The sequence below is a fragment of the Grampus griseus genome, assembly GCF_964374135.1.
Source record: "Grampus griseus genome assembly, chromosome: 3".
Lineage (NCBI taxonomy): Eukaryota > Metazoa > Chordata > Mammalia > Artiodactyla > Delphinidae > Grampus > Grampus griseus.
The window spans coordinates 126,688,529-126,711,960 of NC_139019.1; the positions used below are offsets into that span (position 1 = coordinate 126,688,529).

General features: G+C 48.4%; 1 protein-coding gene across 1 annotated transcript; it reads left to right on the forward strand.

Moving 5' to 3' along the window:
• The first annotated feature begins 9,094 nt into the window (after positions 1-9,094).
• On the forward strand, positions 9,095-22,425 carry GM2A (ganglioside GM2 activator). Its single transcript, XM_082651256.1, has 4 exons — positions 9,095-9,320; positions 14,456-14,617; positions 20,030-20,212; positions 20,551-22,425. Exons 1-4 carry the CDS (start codon positions 9,231-9,233, stop codon positions 20,704-20,706), a joined length of 591 nt encoding a protein of 196 aa, XP_082507382.1. The 5' UTR covers positions 9,095-9,230; the 3' UTR covers positions 20,707-22,425.
• The last annotated feature ends 1,007 nt before the right edge of the window (positions 22,426-23,432 follow it).

Genomic DNA, 23,432 nt, shown 5'->3' on the forward strand with positions numbered 1-23,432 from the left:
TCTGCCCTAACAAAGCTGGGCAAGTCCCTTTTTTCTTTGAACCTCAGTCTCCCCACATGTCAAATGCGGGCGCTTGACAATGATGTAAAGCGCTGGCATTCTTGAATGAATTCAGGATCCCACACTCAAAACTTCAGAGAGTGCCCACCAGAGTTCTTTAGGGTACATCTGTCCTGCAGACCCATGCCGTCTTTTACTAGGATCTTAATTCGCTGCCCAGTCCTTAACGATTTGAAACATTCACATAAAAATCTGGATTTCCAGCTTCTCTTGAAATATCGGGTCTGTCCACACTGGGCCAGTGTGTCAGGAAACAAGAAGCCCGAATTGGGTAGCTGTCGCCTCCTGCTGGCAGAATTAACGTACTACAGGTGGCGGCTGACGCCCTCACTCACATTTCCGCCCAGCCTTGCAGTTGTGCGGGGCACCTGGAGCAATACGAGTGAGTACTCTGCGTGCTGGCCGATTCAGTTTTACAGCCTAGGGTCGGGACATTGGCATTGCTCTGCCCAGCAAATGCTAACATGTTATCGACAACAGCAATTTTAGTTATCTGACTCTAGCTGATTAGTGTTCAGTTAGCACAGCCTTGAGGCCAGAGGGGACAAGAAAGGGAATAAAGTTTTGGATAGAGAAGGAACTCAGTTTTAGGCGGACTCGGTTTCAACTGTCAAGGTCCCCATGAAGGAGTTTTGACCGTGGTGCTGCTCGGCTGAAATCTGTTGCCAGCGCATTGCAAGCCTGTCCCTGAGTCCAGGTCCCAAGCCCTCAGAAAGCACAAGATCCTCATACCCTCCCCCTTAACCCCACCCCTGGTGGGAGTCATCAGACAAGTAAGGTTCTTAAGTATTGCCCTCCTTCCTGATAAGTCAGTAGGATTGTCCTTGGTTGAAAAATTACTGGCAAAAACAATCAGGGTCGGGCTTCCCTGGTGGCGCAGTGGTTGAGAGTCCGACTGCCGATGCAGGGGACACGCGTTTGTGCCCCGGTCCGGGGATATCCCACATGCTGCGGAGCGGCTAGGCCTGTGAGCCATGGCCGCTGAGCATGCGCGTCCGGAGCCTGTGCTCCGCAACGGGAGAGGCCCCAACAGTGAGAGGCCCGCGTACCACAAAAACAAAAAAGCAGAACAGTCAGGGTCTGTTAAACTCAAATTATCTTTAGCACCACTTTGGAGACCAGCCAAGGGGCAGGGAAGGAATCAGGAGGGAGGGTAGCAAAGGTTGAGCAGACCTGTTCAAAGAACAGGCTTCGGGACAGCCTGCTTGGATTCACCCAGCTCTCCTTGAGAAACTCACTGAAGCTAGACACTTCACAGAACCAAAGGATGCTGCATGTGGACTGACCTTCAGACATCATGGAATCCATCCTGCCTCTACAAGCAGTAGGGCGATGAGGTGTAGAGTGAGAACCTGTGAACAGCTGAGGCTTTGTCCTTTCTGCTGGGTTTCAGTAAACAGAGGAGAAGGGGAAAGTTCACCAGATGCCTTCCTTGGAAGGAAATAGTGACTCCATCTGTATCCCAACCCTGCAACTCAGTGGTGGAGACAGTGTCTGGTACTGACCCTTGCTACTCTGTGGTCTTCTGGGTAACAGCCTTGGCCTCATCATCAGCTTCTTAGAAATGCAAATTCTTGGGCTCTGCCCAGCACTGCTGAATCATAATCTGCATTTTAATGAGATCCCAGGTGTTTTGCATGTGTATTACCACTAGTGAAAAGCTGCTTTAGTCCAGTAGTTCTCCAAGTTGGCTGCACCTTGGAATCCTCTGGGGGTTACTTTAAAAAATGTTGCTGCATGTGTCCCACCATGGGCAGCAGTCTGGGCCTGGGCTCCCAGGTGATTTGTTTAAAGCTCTCCAGGTGCTACAGCCATTAAAAAGAAGGATTTAGGGACATCCCTGGTGGCGCAGTGGTTAAGAATCGCCTGCCAATGCAGAGGACACGGGTTTGAGCCCTGGTCCGGGAAGATCCCACATGCCGCAGAGCAACTAAGCCCATGCGCCACAACAACTGAGCCTGCGCTCCAGAGCCCGCGAGCCACAACTACTGAGCCCACATGCCACAACTACTGAAGCCCGCGCGCCTAGAGCCCGTGCTCCACAGCAAGAGAAGCCACCGCAATGAGAAGCCTGCGCACCACAACGAAGAGTAGTCCCCGCTTGCCGCAACTAGAGAAAGCCCGAGCGCAGCAATGAAGACCTAATGCAGCCCAAAAGTTTTAAATTAAATAAATAAATAAATAAAAATAAAGCTCTCGAGGTGATTCCAGCATGTAACCAGCATTGAGAATCACAGCTCCAGGCAAAGGCTCTAATGAGATGAAAATCTGGGGGTATCAAGGCAATGCAAATTTGGGTGGGGCTTCCCACCCTGGGCCTTCCCTTGGCACCTTTCCCAGCCCTGCTGGGCCTGCCCAACCAGTCCAACCCCTGCTCCCCAAGGCACTGTCAGGCCTCCAGCTGCTCTCAGGTTTCAGAAGGGTGAGGTGAGAAAGGGGTTCGTGCTCTTATTAGCTTTGCAATTCTGCCCAGGGGTGTGGCCCTGAGCCGAGAGGCCAGAAACCTGGATTCTCATCCCATTTCAGCTGGGTGGCCTTCAGCAAGGTCTGTCCCTCTCTGGGCTTCAATTTCTTGATCTCTAAAATGGGCTAGTCAGAGGAGATTGAAATAACTTCTAGTGTTCCTTCCAGTTTTCTACTATGTAGACAGACTCTCAAAGTTGAAAGGGAACTTGGAGGTCATCTAGTTTAATCGGACCTTCTTACAAATGGGGAAACTGAGGCCCGGTAAGGTTAAAGGCATTGTTTAAGTCAGAAATACCATTACCTTGGCTTCCTTGGTGGCGCAGTGGTTGAGAATCCACCTGCCAATGCAGGGGACATGGGTTCGAGCCCTGGTCCGGGAAGATCCCACATGCCGCGGAGCAACTAAGCCCGTGTGCTACAACTACTGAGCCTGTGCTCTAGAGCCCACGAGCCACAACTACTGAGCCCGTGTGCCACAATGACTGAAACCTGCGCGGCTAGAGCCCGTGCTCCGCAACAAGAGGAGCCACCACAATGAGAAGCCCGTGCACCGCAATGAAGAGTAGCCCCGCTCGCCACAACTAGAGAACGCCCGCACACAGCAACAAAGACCCAATGCAGCCATAAATAAATAGATACATTTATATATAAAAAAAGAAATACCATTACCACTGAGAGAAAATTTTTGACTTCAGTGGAAAACTCTTCATTGTCTAGAGCATACCCTTCTACATATCTGCTTCTGGTTCTATGGAGGCTCTGTGTCTGTCATTGAAGGTTATCTACATCTGAAGTTGTAGATGACCCATAACAATAGAAAATAACCTTTGCCTATAGACATTTCATTGTTGTCCTGTGGAGGGTAAATTGACTTCCCTCCCCCACTATGGAAGAGGCTGATTTTGCCTCCATTTCTACTTTTATCTCAATATTCCTGATCCATATTTGTGTTTGTTCTTTGAACTCTCCTTTGCACTGGTTGTAACATCTCACAGGTTCCCTCATTGAAGGAGTTAAAAATAAAATCACTACTGCATTTCATATCTGTACGAGAGTTATGATTTTACCTTCTTTTTAAAAATTACCCTTGGGCTTCCCTGGTGGTGCAGTGGTTAAGAATACGCCTGCCAGTGCAAGGGACATGGGTTTGAGCCCTGGTCCGGGAAGATCCCACATGCCGCGGAGCAGCTAAGCCCGTGTGCCACAACTACTGAGCCGGTGCTCTAGAACCCATGCTCCACAACAAGAGAAGCCACCGCAATGAGAAGCCCGTGCACCGCAACGAAGAGTAGCCCCCGCTCGCCGCAATTAGGGAAAGCCCGCACGCAGCAAAGAAGACCCAATGCATACAAAAATAAATAAATTAAGTAAATAATTTTTTTAAATAAATAAAAAATACCCTTTAGGGCTTCCCTGGTGGCACAGTGGTTGAGAGTCCGCCTGCTGATTCAGGGGACGCGGGTTCGGGCCCCGGTCCGGGAGGATCCCACATGCCGCGGAGTGGCTGGGCCTGTGGGCCATGGCCGCTGGGCCTGCGCATCCGGAGCCTGTGCTCCACAACGGGAGAGGCCACAGCAGTGAGAGGCCCGCGTACCGCAAAAAAACAAACAAACAAAAAACCTTTAATAACAAAAAGAGTTAAGATTTTAAAACCAGAGGTCCAGGCTAAATTTGTGATTGAAACCCACAGAGAACAGGCAGTAACAAAAGTGAGAGATGCACAGCTTGTAGGGGCTGTTGGAGGCTGCAGAATCCCATCAGTGACAACTCAGCTTCAACAGACTGTTGCCCTGTAGAAATGCAGGCCAGTGTTTCCAGATTCTCTGAGTTTTTCAGGAAAGCTGGAAGTCCATAATTTAATGAGAAATCACCTGCTTTTATTATACACTGACAACCAAGTAAAAACCAACTACACACACCACTATCTATAAAATAGGTAAATAACAAGGTCCTACTGTATAGCACAGGGAACTATATTCAATGTCTTGTAATAACCTATAATGGAAAAGAATCTGAAAAAGAATACATACATATATATGTATATACATCTGAATCACTATATGTATATAGTTTCTGAATCAGAAACTAACACATTGTAAACCAACTATACTTCAATTAAAAAAAAAAGTAAAAATTCTAAGAAACACCACATAGACAAACAAATGATATTTGAGGCTTGTGTTGCTGTCTGTGACGTCTTCACATGCATTTGAGGTGGTAAGCATTCCTCACTAAATCTGAAATTGAGCAGGACCCTGCGGGACACTCCCGGGTACAACAACCTTTCCATGTCCCCCGTTTCTTGTTTGTAGAAAAAGGGTTTTAGTCTCCTAGACCTTCCCTGAGTTCCAAAGAGCAGATTCAAGCAGCTACTAATCAGGGAAGTGAGGGAGTGCAAAAACAAAGGAAAAGTAGCCAGCAAAAAGTAGTTCAGCGATGAAACAGAGTCCTAGCTTCTCAGGGGATGGACACAACAATCTGACACATGTCTCTGAGTTGTTCTGCAAGAACTAAGGCTCCCACCCAGATGGAGGGTGGTGAGGACATGCTGAGACCCCAGACTGGTCAGAGCCAGGAGGCTGATGGTTGAGATTCCTGGGACACCACCCTGTGACCTCACTACCAACCAATCAGAAGAAAGTCATGCACCCTGCAGCCGGCACCCAAATGTTGCCTTTAAAAACTATTCCCTGAAAACCACTGGGAGGTTCTGGTCTTTTGAGCAGGCACTGCCTCTTCACCTTGCTTGGCCCTGCAATAAAACTTTCTCAGCTCCACACTCCAATGTTTCCGTTTGTTTGGCCTCACTGTGTGTCAGGTGCGTGACCTTTGGGTTCAGCAACAAGGGCACTTCCCACACCAGGCTTTGTGCTCACACTGGGTCTCCAACCACACACAAGCAAGGCTGGGAGGTCATCCTGAGCCATGTTATTCCAGGGCTCAGACCCAGTTGCTCCTCCAGGAAGCCCATGATGATGAACATTAGAGTGGCAACAACTTTCAAGTTGCAACCCATCACTCGTAGAGTGTGGGTTCTTCAAGGATAATGGTCTTGTTTTAGTAACTGTCACTTTTGTTTGTTTGGGTTTTTTTTTGGCCGCACCATGCAGCATGCAGAATCTTAGTTCCTGACCAGGGATCGAACCCGCGCCCCTTGCAGTGGAAGCGTGGAGTCTTAACCACTGGAACACCAGGGAAGTCCCGTAATTGCCACTTTGATGTATGTGTGCGTCTATTGTATGCCAGGTGCTTTATGTCAACCTTGGTCATACATTTGAATCATCTGGGATTAAAAAAAAAAACAAAAACCAACCTTGGGTCCCACCTCCAGAGATTTAGGTGTAGTTGGTCCGGAGTATGGCCTGGCGATTGGGAATTGTAAACGCCCTGCAGAGAAGTGCAGTGTGCAGTCCTGGCTAAGAATGATGGCCTGATGGTCTGGACCATTTAAAATTTTACAATGGTTCTTCTCCCAGATGTTTCTATTTCTCCCAGATGGTCTGAGAGTTATTAGACTCAAGAATGCCGACCACCTGCACTTTGTATTACTTTAACCTGATTTCTTGTCTTTTGGTATTAATACTCTTGGATAGTATCTTGTTTGTCTTGTCAATAAGAAAAAAAAACAACCAATCAAACAAACCCAAAAATGAGAGTTGTGAGTTTCAGTTTTCTTTGAGGACTTACTGAGGACTGTAGCCGAGGAGACAGCCTCTCAGTCCTGAGCAACTGCTCTGAAGAGGTGGAGGGAGTTGAGGGAGAGGTCAGTATATGTGTAATTCTGGTGAAAGTGTTCATGCAATCAAGCACACATCTCTTGAATAGACCCTAGTTTTTGTGGAGGTGGGGTAGGGTTATAGGAATGGGGGCAGGGCCTTTATTTTGTCAATTCCAAACTCCCTAACTATCCCTTCTGTTCACCCTTCCCCACTGGTAACAATAAGTTCATTTCCTAAGTCTGTGAGTCTGTTTCTGTTTGGTAAATAAGTTCATTTGTATCATTTCTTTTTAGATTCCGCATATCCTTTGATATTTCTCTTTCTCTGTCTGACGTAACTTCATTCAGTATGACTGACAATCTCCATGTCATGCCTGTTGCTGCAAATGGCATTATTTCATTCTTTTTAATGGCTGAGTAACATTCCATTGTGTATATGTATAAGGTGAAAGGTTAATCAGCAACTACCTGCATGATCGGCTGGACACCCAGCTAATGATGTTTCTAGTCCTCGAAGTAGAACGGCTCCAGTATGTTCAGTTATCAACAGGAAACAGTGGCCCCCTTGCAAGGGTTACTAACCCAACGAGCTGGGTGGGGGGGAGGCTCCAACAGTCCCCCTGGCAACTAAGGAGCCCTTCTGACGTCATGCCCCCTGTAACTAATAGCCTCCTCCTCCCCTGCGTAGCGGAGATTGCAGCTGTGCCCTGCCAGCTGCCATCCGTACACAGTGGGGGGTTGTTCCAGGACATTTGCCTCTGACTTGCAAGATTCCCTGTCCAATAGTTGATGCCTCTGCCCCTGACTCCCTCTGGGTTCTTTCTTCAGTCTCATGGCTGGGCGACTGCAAGGACTGCAGGACTTCGGGGTGCAGCCCTACATCATTTCCTCCCAGCTCCTAAAGTCTCCATTCTCTCAGCCTCAGGCACACTCCTTCACACAAGAAGTCAATGGTCTTGGGCAGTAAAAGGTCAAATCTCCTGGCCACTTAGGAGAACCTCTCAATGAGGGGGCACATCCCTTGGGAATTAGAGTGCCTGACATCTCCATCTGGAGGGCTTTGGAGGAGATTGTGCAAAGCCAGAGACACAGTGACTGGAAACCAAGACCATAAGGAAGATGCAAGAAAGAACAGGACAGTAGCTTGTTCAGGGTGCTTGCTTCCAGTCAGGCAGACCCAGGCTTGTCTTGTAAGAGCCTGAGCAGGGGCCTTAACCTCTCTGGGCTCAGTTTCCTCATTTGCAAAACAAGGATTAATAATAATAATAATAACAACAACAAACTACCTCCCAGTACTAAGCTATTCACTCATTCAAAAAATATTTATAGATTCAAGTCAGACAAAATAAAGGCCCTGCCCCCATTCCTATAACCCTACCCCACCTCCACAAAAACTAGGGTCTATTCAAGAAAAACAATCCGCAAGTAAAGAGTAAAACAAAGAATGTTGCCCACCATCCAGTTCTACCTACAGTGCAGCCTGAAAGGGGTTCAGGGAGGAGATTAGGATGAGACACTCTGTGCTCTGGGAAAACTGACAGAACAGGCCTTAGATATTTAGATATGTTCAGGAAGAATTTTTATGAACCTGATTCTTGCATCTTCCTGTAATTAGAAAAGCACTAAAACCATTGACTAAGATATCTGTTCTTTGTGACTAGCAGCAACCTTCTACCGAGATGTGTGCTTGATTGCATGAACCCTTTCATTAGTTTGACACCTCTTATACCTCTGAGGGAACAGCCTCAGGAGAAGTGAGTTCCAGTTTTGCTTCTGCTATGTGACATTGGACAAGTCCTCTCACTCAGGGGGCCTGAAATTGCACTTGTGTATAATGAAGAGGTTGTGCTAGATGAGAGAGGGAAGGGATTATCAGAATGGGAGGAAGGTGTGCAATTAGAAAAGCATATTAAAAGATCAGGTAAAGTCTAGAGCTTAGTTAATACATCAATGCTGGTTCCTAGTTTTTATAAAAAATACCCTTATATCTTAATGTTAAGAATGGGGAAACTAGGAGAGAGTTTTGCACTATTTTTGCAACTTTTCTGTAATCTAAAATTAATTCCAAAATTAAAAATTTATTTTAAAAGATGATCAGGTTGTTTTAAATTCTATTAATGCGTTCATTTACTCAACAAAGATTGCCTATTATGTGTCACATTACTAGTGACCAGAAGTCATGGTTCCACCCCTTGTGGGGTTTACAATCTAGTGGTAATTTGGCAGGAATAGGGTCCCTATTGCTTTTAAAAAAAATTAAACCTCAACTACGAAGTGTAGTAGCTTAGGGAAATCTTGGTTGATGAGGTATATATAAGCAGAATCCTTGCTCTATCTCTTCTTAGCTGTGTGACCTTGGCAAAGCTAACCTGCCTTATCATGTATGTTTCCTCAGTGGTAAAGTGGAGCAAAAAAATGGATCCCCTCGTTAAGTGCTTAACAGCGCTTGGCATGCATTAAAGCACTTACTAAAAATTATCATTATCATTATAATAATTATTTAAAAGACACAGTGATTTGTAACACAGCTAAGGGGAAGCGTAGTATCGACAGGGAGCATGATATTTTTGTCAAGAAGGACTTGGGCGAACAAAAACATGACGGCCCTTCCAGCAGCGACGGGTCACAGCGCGAGTTCAGAAACAACAGCCCCGCCCCGCCTCGCGCTCCGGCCCCGCCCCGCCCCGTACTCGACCCGCCCCTTTTCTCCTCTGGCTCTTCCTTCGCCACTGAAGGCGGGGCCTGTCGCCCACGGGCGAAGTGCGGGGCTAAAGGAGGAACCTTTGGGGGGCGGATCCGGGAGAGTTCTGTCCAATCCCCGGCCCCGAAATCTCAGATCCGGAGGGGACGGGACGCACGGGGAAGTGGCCGCACTCAGCTTTGCCTAGAAATGCACAGCTTTGCATAACCAATACAGGCAGGCATTTAAAGGCGTCGTCGCCTCCACGAACCTTGTAGTTAACCCGGTGAGGACTCACCCTTTGCGATGAACCCTCTGATGCAGGCTCCTCTCCTCATCTCCCTAGGCTTGCTTCTCGCCGGCCCAGCGGCTGCTGCACGCGTCTTCTCGAACCGGGTGAGCATCCTATCCTTTAGGAGGCTGCTTCCAGCATCCCAGCCCAGCTCGGGATGTGCGGGCTGGGGTGGGATATGGGGGTGGCCTTTCCGGTCTCTAGAATTACTTCTTTTCAGCAGAGCCTCCCAAAGTCACTAACTGTGGGATTCTGAGTGGGTCCTTTGCTCTCTGCGGGTTTCAGTTTCCCCATCTGTACAGAGGGGTGGGCTGTAAGGCTTTGCTCTGCTCCAGACTGTTTTGGAAGGGTTGATCTCAGTCCCGTCTGTACTCCTGTCCTCTTTCCAAACGTCTGAGTGAAATTTTACGGAACTGCAAGACCAAGGCTCTAATCCCAGGCCCAGAGACGCAGCCCCGTTTACGTGCCCTCTCTTTTCCGCCATGAAAATGCCTGGAACCTTTTCCCTCCCCTCTGTACTGCTCTGAGGCGCTGCTCCTCCTCGTGGGTGGGTGGGTTTGAGAGGCTTTTCAGGCCAGAAGGTCCATTCTTGCTCCTCTGGCGACAAAGGTGCAGCCCTGCTCCTGGGTGTGAGGCATGCAGAGGCAACAGCCTACAAGCTTCTCCCTTATCTTCTCACGCACCCTGTGCTCCAGACCCTGGGAAAGGGGAAGTTCTGTCATTCTGAGAAGTAGAGAAGCCTAGTTCCATGGCCTCTTTGCTGCATACCTGGGGGCCAGACACTTGGTATCTCTGGCAGCAGTCAAAGAGAGAGGCCCAGCCTAGGTCCCCTCCTGCCAACCTCCTTGGAAATATTTGTCAGAGCCAGGAACAGGGCGGTGTGAGGGAAAGTGGGATAGGACTAGGAGGCTTGGCTTCTGATTCCTCCTCTGTCTCTAATCCATGGGAGTGGCATTTGGGTTCCTTAAGCCTTGGTCTCCTTATCTGTACAATGGGCTGGATAGTGCCAACCTGCCTTTCTTTGATGGTTGTGGGTGAGGGGAAATGCTTCCGTGGATGGAAAAGCTCTTATATCTTAAACTCATAAAGTGATAGAAGCCAGTGGGCTCGGCCTCACCCTGCCCCAGGGGCAAGGAGTCTATTTTGCCTATTGAATGGAGGAGCAAAGAACTCTTGGCCTTATTGGCCCGGAGGGTTCACAGTTAGTCCCTGAGTGTAGGTTGAGAATGTTCCTCTTGGCTCCAGGTCTGACCACTATGAGGTGGTGTGGCTAAGTCTGGAACCAGTCCTACATCCCCGCTCTCCTACACGTCTTGGCTCTGGATGCCGTCCCAGACCAGAGGGTCTTACGTTGACAGTTTTAGAGAGGCCATGAGACATCAGGGAGTTCACCCACCTTACCCAGCCCCATAGAGGATGGGGAACTCATCTGAGGTTACACAGCAAGGGGCACTTTCCATTCTTATCTGCTATCACCGGGTCTTCTCTGGGCTCATGTGATGCGGAACTTTACCCTGAAACCCTGGGCCACATGAAGGCTGTGGGGTGATAGTGAGTGTTTGAGCATCAGGAAACGGGCAGTTCCAGTTCCTCCAAAAGCATTAACCCGGTCTCATGCCCCTGGGCTGTGGTGATCCTTAGATAAAAGGGGAGAATGTCTAGCCCCAGGCTGGGTGCAAAATAGGTACTTAATAGACTCTCTGATAACTGTCTAATAGACTCTCTTATAACTGTCTAATAGACTCTCTGATAACTGTCTAATGTCATTTATTGTGCACATACTGTGTGCTATGTGTTGAGCCAAGTGCTTTGCTCTTTATTTCCCTAATAAACGTTTTTAGGGGAGTAATTTTAGACTTACAGAAAAGTTGCAAAGACAGTACAGAGTTCCCACACACTCCTCACTCGGTCTCCTCTAATGTTAACATTTTGTATTACCATGGTACATTTGTCAAGACTGAGAAACCAGCTTAGGTACATGACCACTAGCTAAACTCTAGACTTTATTTGAATTCTACCAGTTTTCCCATTAACATCCTCTTTCTGTTCCAGGATCCAGTCTCGGGCACCACATTGCATGCGTTGTCCTGTCTCCCCAGTCTCCTCTGGTCTGTGACAGTTTCTCAGACTTGTGTTTTCATGGCCGTGACAGTGTCGAGGAGTTGTGACCTGTACTTTCTGTATACAAACTTCTCACTCTTACAGTAGCCCTGTGAGAAGATATAGTTATGCCCATTTAATATATGAGGAAATTGAGCCTCAAGAGGGGTCAACTGACGCATGTTCTCAGCTAGTGAGAGTGGCTGAGGTGTGGTTTTAATCCAGGTCTGTGATTTGGACGCATATTTCTGCCTCCACAGCTGTGCCTTTGCCCTCTGCTATACGTTGCCTCTTCCCACGTTAGCCTAGGCTGGGATGACAAGTATCTGGTGCCAGGCTTGCCCTTAGTGGGCATTGCTAACACATCATGCTTCCTTTTCCGGATGAGACTGGACTCAGCTGCAGAATTCACTGCGACAGAAGCCTCTAGTCAGCCATCGAGAAACCACCTTGTTAAGTCTCCCCAGAGCCTGAGGGCGGGAGGAGTGGGGTACTCTGGACACTTCCTCCAGCCTGGAATCAATCCTCGCTGTGAATCAGGCTGCCTTGGAATTTGTGAAAGCAGCTCTAGAAGATGGCTAGTCCTCCTACCCATCCTCCAGCCCAACTCTTAATCCCAGGCATGCTTTCATTTGATAGTGGCCTTCTCATTGATCTCCCGTGTTCTAAACGTAACCCTCTGCAGTCCATTCTCAACCATAAACCAGAGCGTGGCCCTCTCCTGCAATGGCGTTCCATTGCACTTATAGGAAATCCAGCCTCCTGAGGATGACCTATGAGGTCTGGCAGGAATTAAATGACCCTGCCACCCCTCTAAGCTTACTTGGGTGCCTCATCCACTACATCTAGCCCACTGGCCTTGCAGGGCCCAGAGCAGCTGAGCATCTTCCCAGTGCGGGGCCTTTGCCCATGTTCCCTCTGCCTGGACATTCCTTCAGTACTTGCGTGGCTGACTCCTCATCCTGCAGGATTATAACTTCCTCATCACCCTATTTAAGTGAGTCTTGTTACTCTCAACACGACCCTCTGTTTGTTTCTTTTATGGCACCCAGAGATCATAGTGGGTAATCGTTATTTACATTGGACTGTAAGCTCCTCACCGAAGGGCAGGCACATTTCTAATTGTTTACCTCTGTGAACAGCCCTTGGCCCCGGGCCTGTGATCACTGTTTCATAAATATCTGCGCAATGAATGTTGAAGGAAACATTTGTTGGTACCTACCCTGTCTAAGGGGCTGTGGTCAATGCAGGAATGAATCAGGCCTTTCTTAGTCATGGCCCAATGCTTCATTCCAAGGGACAGAAGCCCATTTCAAGAAGCTCAAGTAAAGGGAAGTTTATTCCAGGTAATCTCGTGGAACTAATGGCAGGAAGTGGCGGCTGGGATGTCTAATGGCTATCATTTAGGGAGCCAGCTCATGCTTTGTGCCTGGCATTGTGTTATGAGCTTCACGTACATGCTCTCACCCTCGCACCAGGTCTGGGAGGAAAGTAGAAATGACTGCACTTAAAAGATGTGGAAGTTGCAGCTCCAAAGGGGAAACTGGCCTGTAGAGTCACATGATATGGTGGTCGAGCTATGATTTCAAGCCATGTCTAACTAAAGCCTTGATTTACCTATAGCTTAGTCTAAAACCATGCCCCTGGCTGTCCCCCCTCACTGCCTATTTAGATAGGGGGCCGGAGGCAGGGGGCGACTCTGTTCTCTTTTCCACAGACCAGCAGAGCCCTTAGTTCTTGTCCCTTTGGCTTGGTCATGAGTCTGGGTGTTCTGGCTCTGACTTAAAGCTTATGACTCCATAACAGCTCAAAGCCCAAAGTCCTCTGAATGATTTTGCCTCTGTCTCACTTCCCAAATTGGAGGCAGAGAGAATCTGTCCACCTGGCCTGGGTTAAGTATTCTCTTTTGGCCCACCTACCCGTGGCTGTGTTGATGACGGGGGTCAACTTGGGGACGTGGTACTGGCAGGTTTTCCTTCTAAGATGGGATGTGTGTGGTGGGAATGTTGAAAGTCTCGCAGGTGGCCTTCAGGGGGCTGGGAAAGGTGTGAGTGGGTGGGCAGAGTCTGCATGGTATAGGAAGTGTTAAAGATCATAGACAGGGTTCTGTGGGAGTGGGGAGTCAGTGGTCATGTGTAGTTGGACGCGATGGTGGAATGAGGAATCAGGAGACCTCTTGGGGGATGTGGAGGAAGAGGAGGAGATATGGCTCAGCAGAGGGGAGGGGAAGGACGTGGGGTGTGGGACAGGGCAGGGCATGCGCAATGGGAGTTAAGAAAGCACTGGTTAGGGCTTCCCTGGTGGCGCAGTGGTTGAGAGTCTGCCTGCCGATGCAGGGGACACGGGTTTGTGCCTCAGTCTGGGAAGATCCCACATGCCGTGGAGCGGCTGGGCCCGTGAGCCATGGCCACTGAGCCTGCACGTCCGGAGCCTGTGCTCCGCAACGGGAGAGGCCACAACGGTGAGAGGCCTGCATACCGCAAAAAAAAAAAAAAAGAGGAAAAGAAAAAGAAAGCACTGGTTAGGATTGTGCAAGTTTGTTCACTAGGGATTGTTCATCAACAGAGGGCCCACTGGGGATCTTTTCAGGTGTGTCCTAGTCCCTCCCTGGGCTAATTGTGCCTCCTTGAGGGTAGGGTGTTAGATGTTGCTATGTTTCCCACTGTGTTTTGTGTTCCCTATTGTTCCTGGCCCTGGATTGGGCCTGGGCTGTGACGTGAATAAGGTTCTGGGCATGGGCTGCCAAGCCGAATCCTCCAAAAGCCTCCCTCTAAGGAGATGCCAAGACTAGCTGGAGAGGAGTGGAGAGCAGGGAGGTGAGAGATCAGAGAAGGTATCTACCAAAGGTGGATATGGTTAGTCTCCTATTTTGAAGTTCAAGGTCTGTGATTCTGTGCTCTATAGTTCACGGCACACTTTTGGGAGATTGTCTTTTAGTTTAGTCCTGCCTATGGAATGGGTAGGACCGATGTTATTCCAGGTTTACGGATGTGGAGTTGCAGATGAAGCTCATAGAGGGCAGGTACCTCGCCGATGGGCACACTGTCAGTAAACTGCTCTGTTAATCCTTCTAACCTGTGACAGTTCCTTCTGTCAACTTTTCTTTTCTCTTCTTTTCTTGCTGCCTTATTGTCCTTAGCTCTCCCAGCTCAGTAGCTTTTCCTGGGATAACTGCGATGAGGGGAAGGACCCTGTGGTGATCAACAGCCTGACTGTGGAACCTGACCCCATTGTCATTCCTGGGAACATGACCGTCAGTGCTGAGGTCAGGACCACTGCGTACCTCAAAGATCCTCTGAAGGTGAGCCCAGGGGTGGGCAGGTTCAGGGAGGTGCTGGAGGGAAGGTGCTATGGGCCAGAGGGAGGGCCCTGAGGCATGTATGCTCAGGGAACTGAATAATTTTGGAATGCTGGAATCCCAGAGCAGCAAAAGCAGCATAGATTTGTTAAATGTCCTTTCATAAGTTTATTTGCCTTTTGTGTTTTTGTTTAGGAATAACCAGTTCATTCATGCCTGTTGCCTGCTTTGGGGGTGGATATTTGCATGTTTTCATACAGAACAATAGAAACTTTCTGTGTATCCATTGCAACTCCATATATTATAGTCCTTTCCTCACTGGTTTGCATTGCTACCTTTATACCATATTATTATTTTTTTAATATTTATTTGTTTATTTGGCTGCATCAGGTCTTAGTTGCGGCATGCGGGCTCTTCATTGCAGGGCACGGGGCTTCTCTCTAGTTGTGGCACGCGGGCTCCGGAACATGTGGGCTTAGTAGTTGTGATATACACTGTATTCTTGTATGCCTTCAGCCGGTCCTGGTGCAGATCTCTTCTGGCACCAGTTTCCTTTTGACTCTTTAAAAGGATTTCTGATTTGGAATCTGTGTACCTGAAACTACCCTTTGACTTGGTTAATCACAGCCCCTACCTCATACATTTCTCTGAGCGATTACTGAGTTAATAACATGGATAGTTCCTTGCACAGGGCCTGGCACACAAGACCAGCTCGGTACATGTTAGCCCTTGTTAATATTTCCGTTAGTATCAATCTCTTCCTGTGGCTTCTTTGACCCAGACAGAGTCCTGTACGTGCAAACAGCTCTCAGGCTTTGCTTTGCCCAGCACCTCTTCCCGAGTCTTCTCCAGGCTAGGTCACTGCGTTTTCTTTAGCTGTTCTTCAAGTGATTTTCTACCAGGGTCACATTTCTACACTACCTCCACTGAGTCTGGAGCAAAGAGCTCTTTAGCGAGCTGGCCATCATGCTTGCTCTTCTGCCACTGCCATGCAAATCAGTTTCCAGGAACACTGATGCAGTACAACTGACTTGGAAGGAAAAAGCTGGTGAACTCGTTTTTCTCCCCCCAGCCTTTTTCTGGCTTCTTTGTAGGCCATTAAGATGGGTTCCCCCCCACCCATCTTCTATTATAGATCTTCCTCAACTTACGTCCCAGTGAACCTAGCATAAGTTGAAAAATCTCGTTAAGTCGAAAATGCATTTAATACACCTAACCTACGACACATCACAGCTTAGCCTCACCTACCTTAACCACACTCAAAACATGTACATTAGCCTACAGTTGGGCAGAATCATTTAACACAAAGCCTATTTTATGATAAGGTGTTGAATATTGAATACTGTACTGAAAGTGAAAACCAGAATGGTTGTCTGGGTACAGGATGGTTTAAGTTGTTTACCCTCGTGATCGCATGGCTGATTGCGAGCTGTGGCTTCCTGTCACTTCCCAGCATCACCAGAGAGAATGGAACTGCATATTGCTAGCCCTGAAAATGATCACAGTTCATAACAGGAAGTACAGTTTCTACTGAATGTGTATTGCTTCTGTACCATCGTAAAGTTGAAAAATTGTAAGTTGAACCATCGTCAGTCTGTACTTTATTACCTGTCCTAAATTTGGGCCGTTGAGCTTTTTAAAACTGGACTCAGATTCCCACTGCCCCTTCCCTTCCTCCTGCATTTCTCTTATGTATATAGTTTTGATTTGGTTCCTTTATCTCTTTAGGGTATGTGCATACTAGCTATTAAATGAAAGCCTCTCACCACTTGGGTAGGAGAAAAGATGATGAGTCTCCTTTTACAGATAAGGGACACTGAAGCTCAGAGAAGGAAGCAACTTGCCCCAGGTCAGCATTCAAGGCTGGTGTCCTTATCTGTCTAATGTTTCCTATTCCTGAGCTCTTTCTGGCAGGGAGGTGGAATTAGTGCTTGGAGTTTTAGCAGCGGAGTATGCCAGGACTTTCCCCTTGACAGCAAAGAACCCCGCCCCCCAGGAGAGCTGCTAGGATGCAAGCACTGTATGAGCCTGAAGGGCTCTTAAGGTTAATGGCTTCTCTCCTTGTTACTGGGGCCCAGAGAGGAGTGACTGGTCCAGGCCACGCACCTGTTAGTGGCAAGAGAGAAACCTCCTCCTCTTCTGACCTTGTTGAAGTGAAATTTCTTCAATCAAAAGTCCCATCTGGGGCTTCCCTGGAGCCCGAGCTCTGCAACAAGAGAAGCCACCGCAGTGAGAAGCCCAGGCACTGCAACGAAGAGTAGCCCCCGCTCGCCGCAACTAGAGAAAGCCCACGCGCAGCAATGAAGACTCAACGCAGCCAAAAATAAATAAATTAAATAACAAAAAATTAAGAGGAAAAAAAAGTCCCATTTGGAACCTGGATGGACTTGATGCCAGCTACAATTTTTAGAAGTTGGATTCGCCAGATTCTGTGAGCCATGGGCAAGGTTAGAGTCTGTCCAGGAACGCCTTTTTCTTTTGATGTGTTCCACAGGATTTGGCATAATTTAGAACTCCCTTCTTTGAGCTCTCAAGTTCCAGCCTCTGAGACCTTGGTTTCCCCATCCTCAGGAATCGTAAATTGCTACCACATTTGGCATGTACACTTATTTCAGGCTTTTAGACATGTAGCTTTCAGCCCTGATGGTTTACCTTTTTCTTCCCCTCTAAAGTCCTGTACCTGCAATGCCCCTGCCTGAGCCCTGTGACTGAGATATAACTGCCCCTTCCCTGATCTCATCAAAATGTCTCCCCTTCAAGTCAGTTGCCAACAGTGGGTCTTTTTTTTTTTTTTAATTAATTTATTTTTGGCTGCATTGGGTCTTTGTTGCTGTGTGTGGGCTTTCTCTAGTTGCGGCGAGCGGGGGCTACTCTTCGTTGCGGTGCATGTGCTTCTCATTGCAGTGGCTTCTCTTGTTGTGGAGCACAGGCTCTAGGAACGTGGGCTTCAATAGTTGTGGCATACAGGCTCAGTAGTTGTGGCTCGTGGGCTCTACAGCGCAGGCTCAGTAGTTGTGGCGCACAGGCTTATTTGCCCCACGGCATGTGGGATCTTCCTGGACCAGGGCTCGAACCCGTGTCCCCTGCACTGGCAGGTGGATTCTTAACCACTACACCACCAAGGAAGCCCCTATCAGTGGGTCTTTATCTAGAGCCTTGTGTGCCTAGCCCTGAGCTAGAGGCCAAGAGAAAAGTCATTGTTTTCAACTTGCAAGAAACTTGGACTCTTAGGATGTCAGAACTGGTAGGTCTCTTCAAGATCATGAGATCCAAATACTCCATGGTCAAGATGGAGGAGCAGAGGCCTGAGGGGGGAAGGGACTTGCCCAAGCACCCTGGTGGGTACAGGGATCGTGATTCCATTACCCGTCAGTGCCTCTGTCTGTCTTGTGGAACCAGGTCCCATGACACAGGGGTTTATTTAGGTTGAGCTGTGGAGGTGCTAAGGTAGTCCTGGAGTAGAGGGATTGACGGTCCTTTATTACTCAGCTTTGCTTGAATTTTTTTTTTTTTTTTTTTGCCCACGCCGCACGTCTTGTGGGATCTTAGTTCCCCAACCAGGGCTTGAACTCGGGCCCATGGCAGTGAAAGCACCAAGTCCTAACCACTGGACCGCCCAGGGAACTCCCCCTGCTTGCTCTTCTGAGCCCTATGAACAAGTAGACTGAGAACAAGGACTGGAAAATCAGCCATGGTTTGTAATCCCCAAACGGCAGGCATGGCTGTTGCCTTAAGTTCGGGGTGCCCCCGCTGAGTACCTCCTGTGCTGTGCTTGTCCTGGCTGGGAGAGGCCTGGCTCCTGGTGGATGCAGCCCCACAGGCTTCCAGTGTGGTGGGAGGAGCCCAGGCAGGACTTGGTCCCCGCTGATCCCCTCAGCTGGGTGTTCTTTCTTGTTCAGGGCAGAACTGGCTCAACCATTTTCATTGGGGTGTTAGCAAAACAAGGAGGGGTATGGAGGGGAGAAGTCCAGCAGGAAGTAATTTTTGGATTTCAGGCACTATGCTAAGTGTTTGACAGGCATTGTCTCACTCATTGGGACCTTGTGAGAGAGGCAGACACTCTTAAAATATCCCATTTTGGAGATAAGGGAATGGAGACAGAAGAAATTCCCCAAGGGCACAAGAGTAGGAAGTGGCCGAAGTAGCATTCTACTCCAGGCCCTCAGCTCTTTCTAGGCAAAGGGGTTGAAGCAGGCTTGGCAGGAGAGGAGACAGGAGGGCTGGGAGGGGACCGTGCATGACTCGGGGTGGGGAATAACATGTGGGTCAGCAGAGTGGGATGAGGCAAATTTGAGTTTGTCCACTCAGGATACAGGCTGCGCGGACTTATCCCTTCCTCCTGGACCTGGATCCTGACACCTGGGGCAGTTGGAAGACTGAGTCCACAGCCCGGGGAGCCAGTCTGAGCCCAGCAGGCTCAAGGGGAATAGTGCCCATCCAGGATTTGTCTCTTAGAAACAAAAGCCCTGAATCAAGTGAGCTTGGGGGCTGGGATTCACAGAATGCTGTGATGTTACAGCCGAGAGTGGTTTCCTGCCATTACACCCACAGAGAATCAGACTTCCTCCTGCCCTTTCCCGACACTTTTCCCTGACACCTTTGGGGGGATACGATCATGGTCCCTAAGACACCACTCATTTGGCTCTCAGGCAGCTAATACTTAGTGAATGCTTAGCCCGTGCCATGCACAACTGGTCAGCCCCCACCTCCAGAACAGGAGCAGAATCGTGGCAGCATAGAGGTGTGAAGTACTCACAGGTCTCCCCATCCAGCTTCTCTCTGGGTGCAGGAGTCCTTTTGTAGCTTCCGCAACAGGGTCCAGGCAGCCCATCTCTTCTTCAGGTAGTTCCATCTGTTGTAACTTCACTATGATTGTTAAGATCTTCCTAATAGCAATCCCAGAATGATCCCTCTGTAAATTCCTATTGTTTTCAGTTCTGTCTTCTATGGCTGTACAGAGAAAATAGGATCCAAGAATAGCAGATGGGTTTCATCTTGGTAACCAACTCCAATCAGTTGGTGGTAGCTGCCTGAAGTCCTCTGAAGGAAAAGGTTCTGAAGCCAAGATTGGGCTGAGAAGGAAAGTCTAGAAGCAGTGCCACAGTTAGCCAATTAGCAGTTAGATGACAAGTGCATTTCAACTTCAACCAATGGGTAGTGACTCCCTAAAGAATTATAAGACTGTGGTTCAGTGCAGGGGGAAAAATGTTACATTTGATTATTAATGTCAGCCACGGGCACAGGAAAGGATAGTGTTGGAGCATGTGCCACAATACTGTCATTTCTCGATCAGAATATCTCCCAGATCCCATCCAATTAAAGACTCTGTTAAAATAAAAGGCTGACCTTTTAAAGAGGCGGAGGAACTGGTATGTTTGCCTTGGAATTTTACACTTTCTCCAACTCTCTCACCAGGTGGTACTAACTCTGGAGAAGGAAGTGGCTGGCTTTTGGGTCAAAGTCCCATGTGTGGAGCAACTTGGCAGCTGCACCTACGAGAACTTCTGTAATGTGCTTGAAGTGTTAACTCCCGATGAGAATCCCTGCCCAGAACCCCTGCACACCTATGGGCTTCCCTGTCACTGTCCCTTCAAACGAGTAAGTATAGGGAGGGGAGAGCATTCCCACCGTGACTAGAGTAGAGACATGGGGTTTGGAGACATTCTCTTGCAGACCTGGATGTCTGTGGGTGTAAATTGATATGATCTATCCTGAATCACTTATCTTTTGGGGGCCTTGGTTTATCCAACTGTGAATGGGAGACCTGAAGCTCGATCTGACCTCTGGTGTCCTTTTGCTGTCACATTCTGTGCTCTGCCTGGCTCTTAGGAGGGTGGGAGGAGGGGCGGTTTGCAGCTGCATTCCTAGAGGTCACTCCAGGAGAGAGTCCCATCTGTAGGTTCTCACTGACCTGTGGTCCACTGCCTTTCCCACAGGGTACCTACTCACTTCCCAAGTCTGACTTCTTCCTGCCTGACCTGGAGCTGCCCAGCTGGCTCAGCAGTGGGAACTACCGCTCGAAGATCACCATAAGCATCAACGGGGAGCATCTGGGCTGTGTCAAAATCTCCGCCTCCCTAAAGAGCAAATAAGGTGGCACCTGCCACAGCAGAATGAAGGGGATGTAGGAAGGCATCCTCTTCTTCTGTCTTACGTTGGCCAAGGCCAGATTCTACTCTCTGTCCTTTCTCAAGCCCCTTTCTACAATGATGACACTCTCCCGCTGAAAGTCATTTTATGCCACCTACAAAATTTTTAGGTGTGGGCCAGCAGCCCTAACCTAAAGGAGAATGAGCCTCGTGGTTTTTTTGTTTGTTTTTTTGCTTTTTTGTTTTGCGGTACACAGGCCTCTCATTGTTGTGGCCTCTCCCGTTGCGGAGCACAGGCTCCGGACGCGCAGGCTCAGCGGCCATGGCTCACGGGCCCAGCCGCTCTGCGGCATGTGGGATCTTCCCGGACTGGGGCACGAACCTGTATCCCCTGCATTGGCAGGCGGACTCTCAACGATTGCGCCACCAGGAAAGCCCCGAGCCTGGTGGTTTTTGACAGCCCAGGACATCTACTGGGCTGGCCACTGCATTTTCCTCCTCACCCCCATGGCTTTCTCTCTAAGAGCTCAACTCATTTTCTAAATGGTCAAGGAAGGGGGCTAACACATTTTGTGACCCCACGTTCAGGCTGACCCAGTCTTGGTCTCCTGAAGTACCTTTATGATTTTTCTCATTGATTTTTTGTGTGCATCGCTGACCTAAAAGCAGAGGGAGAGTACTAACAGTTTTCATTTTACTCCCACCCCCCTCTTACAACGAAGGGTCTGAAGGAGTCAATCTCAGTCTGTTCCTCCATTAACGTCTATGATTTAGTATTCTTTTCTAGACTTGCCCAGTTAACAGTGGGGCACAGTGTATCCTGGAGCGGCAGGGCATGTGATGGGAGAGATATCTGAGAATGCTCTGTGTTTAAGATAGTCTGCGAACTCAGGTACCTGCAGGGCAAAGCGCAAGACATCAGTACGTGATGAGACCACAAGGAACTTGTTGTTTGCCAGCACATGTTCCATTTTTTCCTTTGTATAACATAACTGATCTGAGGCAGCTGCTGCCCAGTCTCGAGCTGGGGGTATAATCAGGGATGTGGGGAGTGGGGTGAGTTGGGAAGGGCACATCTGGTCCGTAGGGACAGCTGCTATCTAGCTATAGCTAGTGAGTACCACAGGAGAGTATGGGCCCAGCATTGCCAAATATTCTCAATTTCTTTTTCACTCGAGAAGCCAGAAATCCAGACTTTTATATGAAATCAATTTTTAAATATTGGCAACGAATTATTTTTTTAAATACTGAGCAGGCAAAAGGGGCCAAACAGACTTGTCACTGGGGAAATCTGGTTGGCTCATGGGTGGCCAGTTCGTGGCCTTGGATATAAGAACATGCATGCCTTGTCCTTTTAACCTTGAGACAACTCCTCCACCACTGTGTCTCCCTCCATCGGGTCAAAGCCATAGTGCCTGACCCTAGAATGCTCCTCCAGTGCTGGGGGAGTGGAGGCGGCCTCAGAGCTGTGAGCTCAGGGATCACGAGGCTGCCTGCCCTGGCCTTGGAGCACTGTCAGGGTGAGTGGGGCAGAGGCTGAACAGGCGGACCCACCAGCAGCCACTCTGTGGAGCAGGGATCCAGCGAAGAGAGGTGGACTCATGTCACGTGCCTGGCTTTGTTCACTGTCCTGTCCTCTCATGACAACTTAATCACCCATGACCAGCCCCGGGTTCTGGGCTCACATGAAGGCTAGAATTGTAATAAATCTTTTTAACTTGAGGAGAATTCCTCCTTTGTTGTGGCTGCATATTTTCTCATTGATCACATCTCAGGATTTTTTTCTTTTTCTTTTTTAAACATCTCTACTGGAGTATAATTGCTTTCCAATGGTGTGTTAGTTTCTGCTTTATAACAAAGTGAATCAATTATACATATGTTCCCATATCTCTTCCCTCTTGCGTCTCCCTCCCTCCCACCCTCCCTATCCCACCCCTCTAGGTGGTCACAAAGCACAGAGCTGATCTCCCTGTGCTGTGCAGCTGCTTCCCACTAGCTATCTATTTTACATTTGGTAGAGTATATATGTCCATGCCACTCTCTTACTTCGTCCCAGCTTACCCTTCCCTCTCCCTGTGTCCTCAAGTCCATTCTCTACGTCTGCGTCTTTATCCCTGTCCTGCCACTAGGTTCTTCAGAACCTTTTTTTTTTTTTAGATTCCATATATATGTGTTAGCATATGGTATTTGTTTTTCTCTTTCTGACTGACTTCACTGTATGACAGACTCTAGGTCCATCTACCTCACTACAAATAACTCAATTTCGTTTCTTTTTATGGCTGAGTAATATTCCATTGTATATATGTGCTACATCTTCTTTATCCATTCATCTGTTGATGGACACTTAGGTTGCTTCCATGTCCTGGCGATTGTAAATAGAGCTGCAATGAACATTGTGGTACATGTCTGTTTTTGAATTTTGGTTTTCTCAGGGTATATGCCCAGTAGTGGGATTGCTGTGTTGTATGGTAGTTCTATTTTTAGTTTTTAAAGGAACTTCCTTACTGTTCTCCATAGTGGCTGTGTCAATTTACATTCTCACCAACAGTGCAAGAGGGTTCCCTTTTCTCCACACCCTCTCCAGCATTTATTGTTTGTAGATTTTTTGATGATGCCCATTCTGACTGGAGTGACATCTCGGGATTTCTGGAGCTTGTTTTCTGGGCTGTTTCTGCCAGAAGAGTTTGTGGCAGTGGGACACGTGAGCTGAGGTGATGCCAGGGACTGAC

Excerpts from the sequence above, each read along its gene's own strand:
- GM2A (XM_082651256.1), top strand. The coding sequence starts at position 9,231 with ATGAACCCTCTGATGCAGGCTCCTCTCCTCATCTCCCTAGGCTTGCTT. Across the intron at positions 14,618-20,029 it reads ACCTCAAAGATCCTCTGAAG|GTGGTACTAACTCTGGAGAA; the intron begins GTGAGCCCAGGG and ends CTCTCTCACCAG. Across the intron at positions 20,213-20,550 it reads GTCACTGTCCCTTCAAACGA|GGTACCTACTCACTTCCCAA; the intron begins GTAAGTATAGGG and ends CCTTTCCCACAG.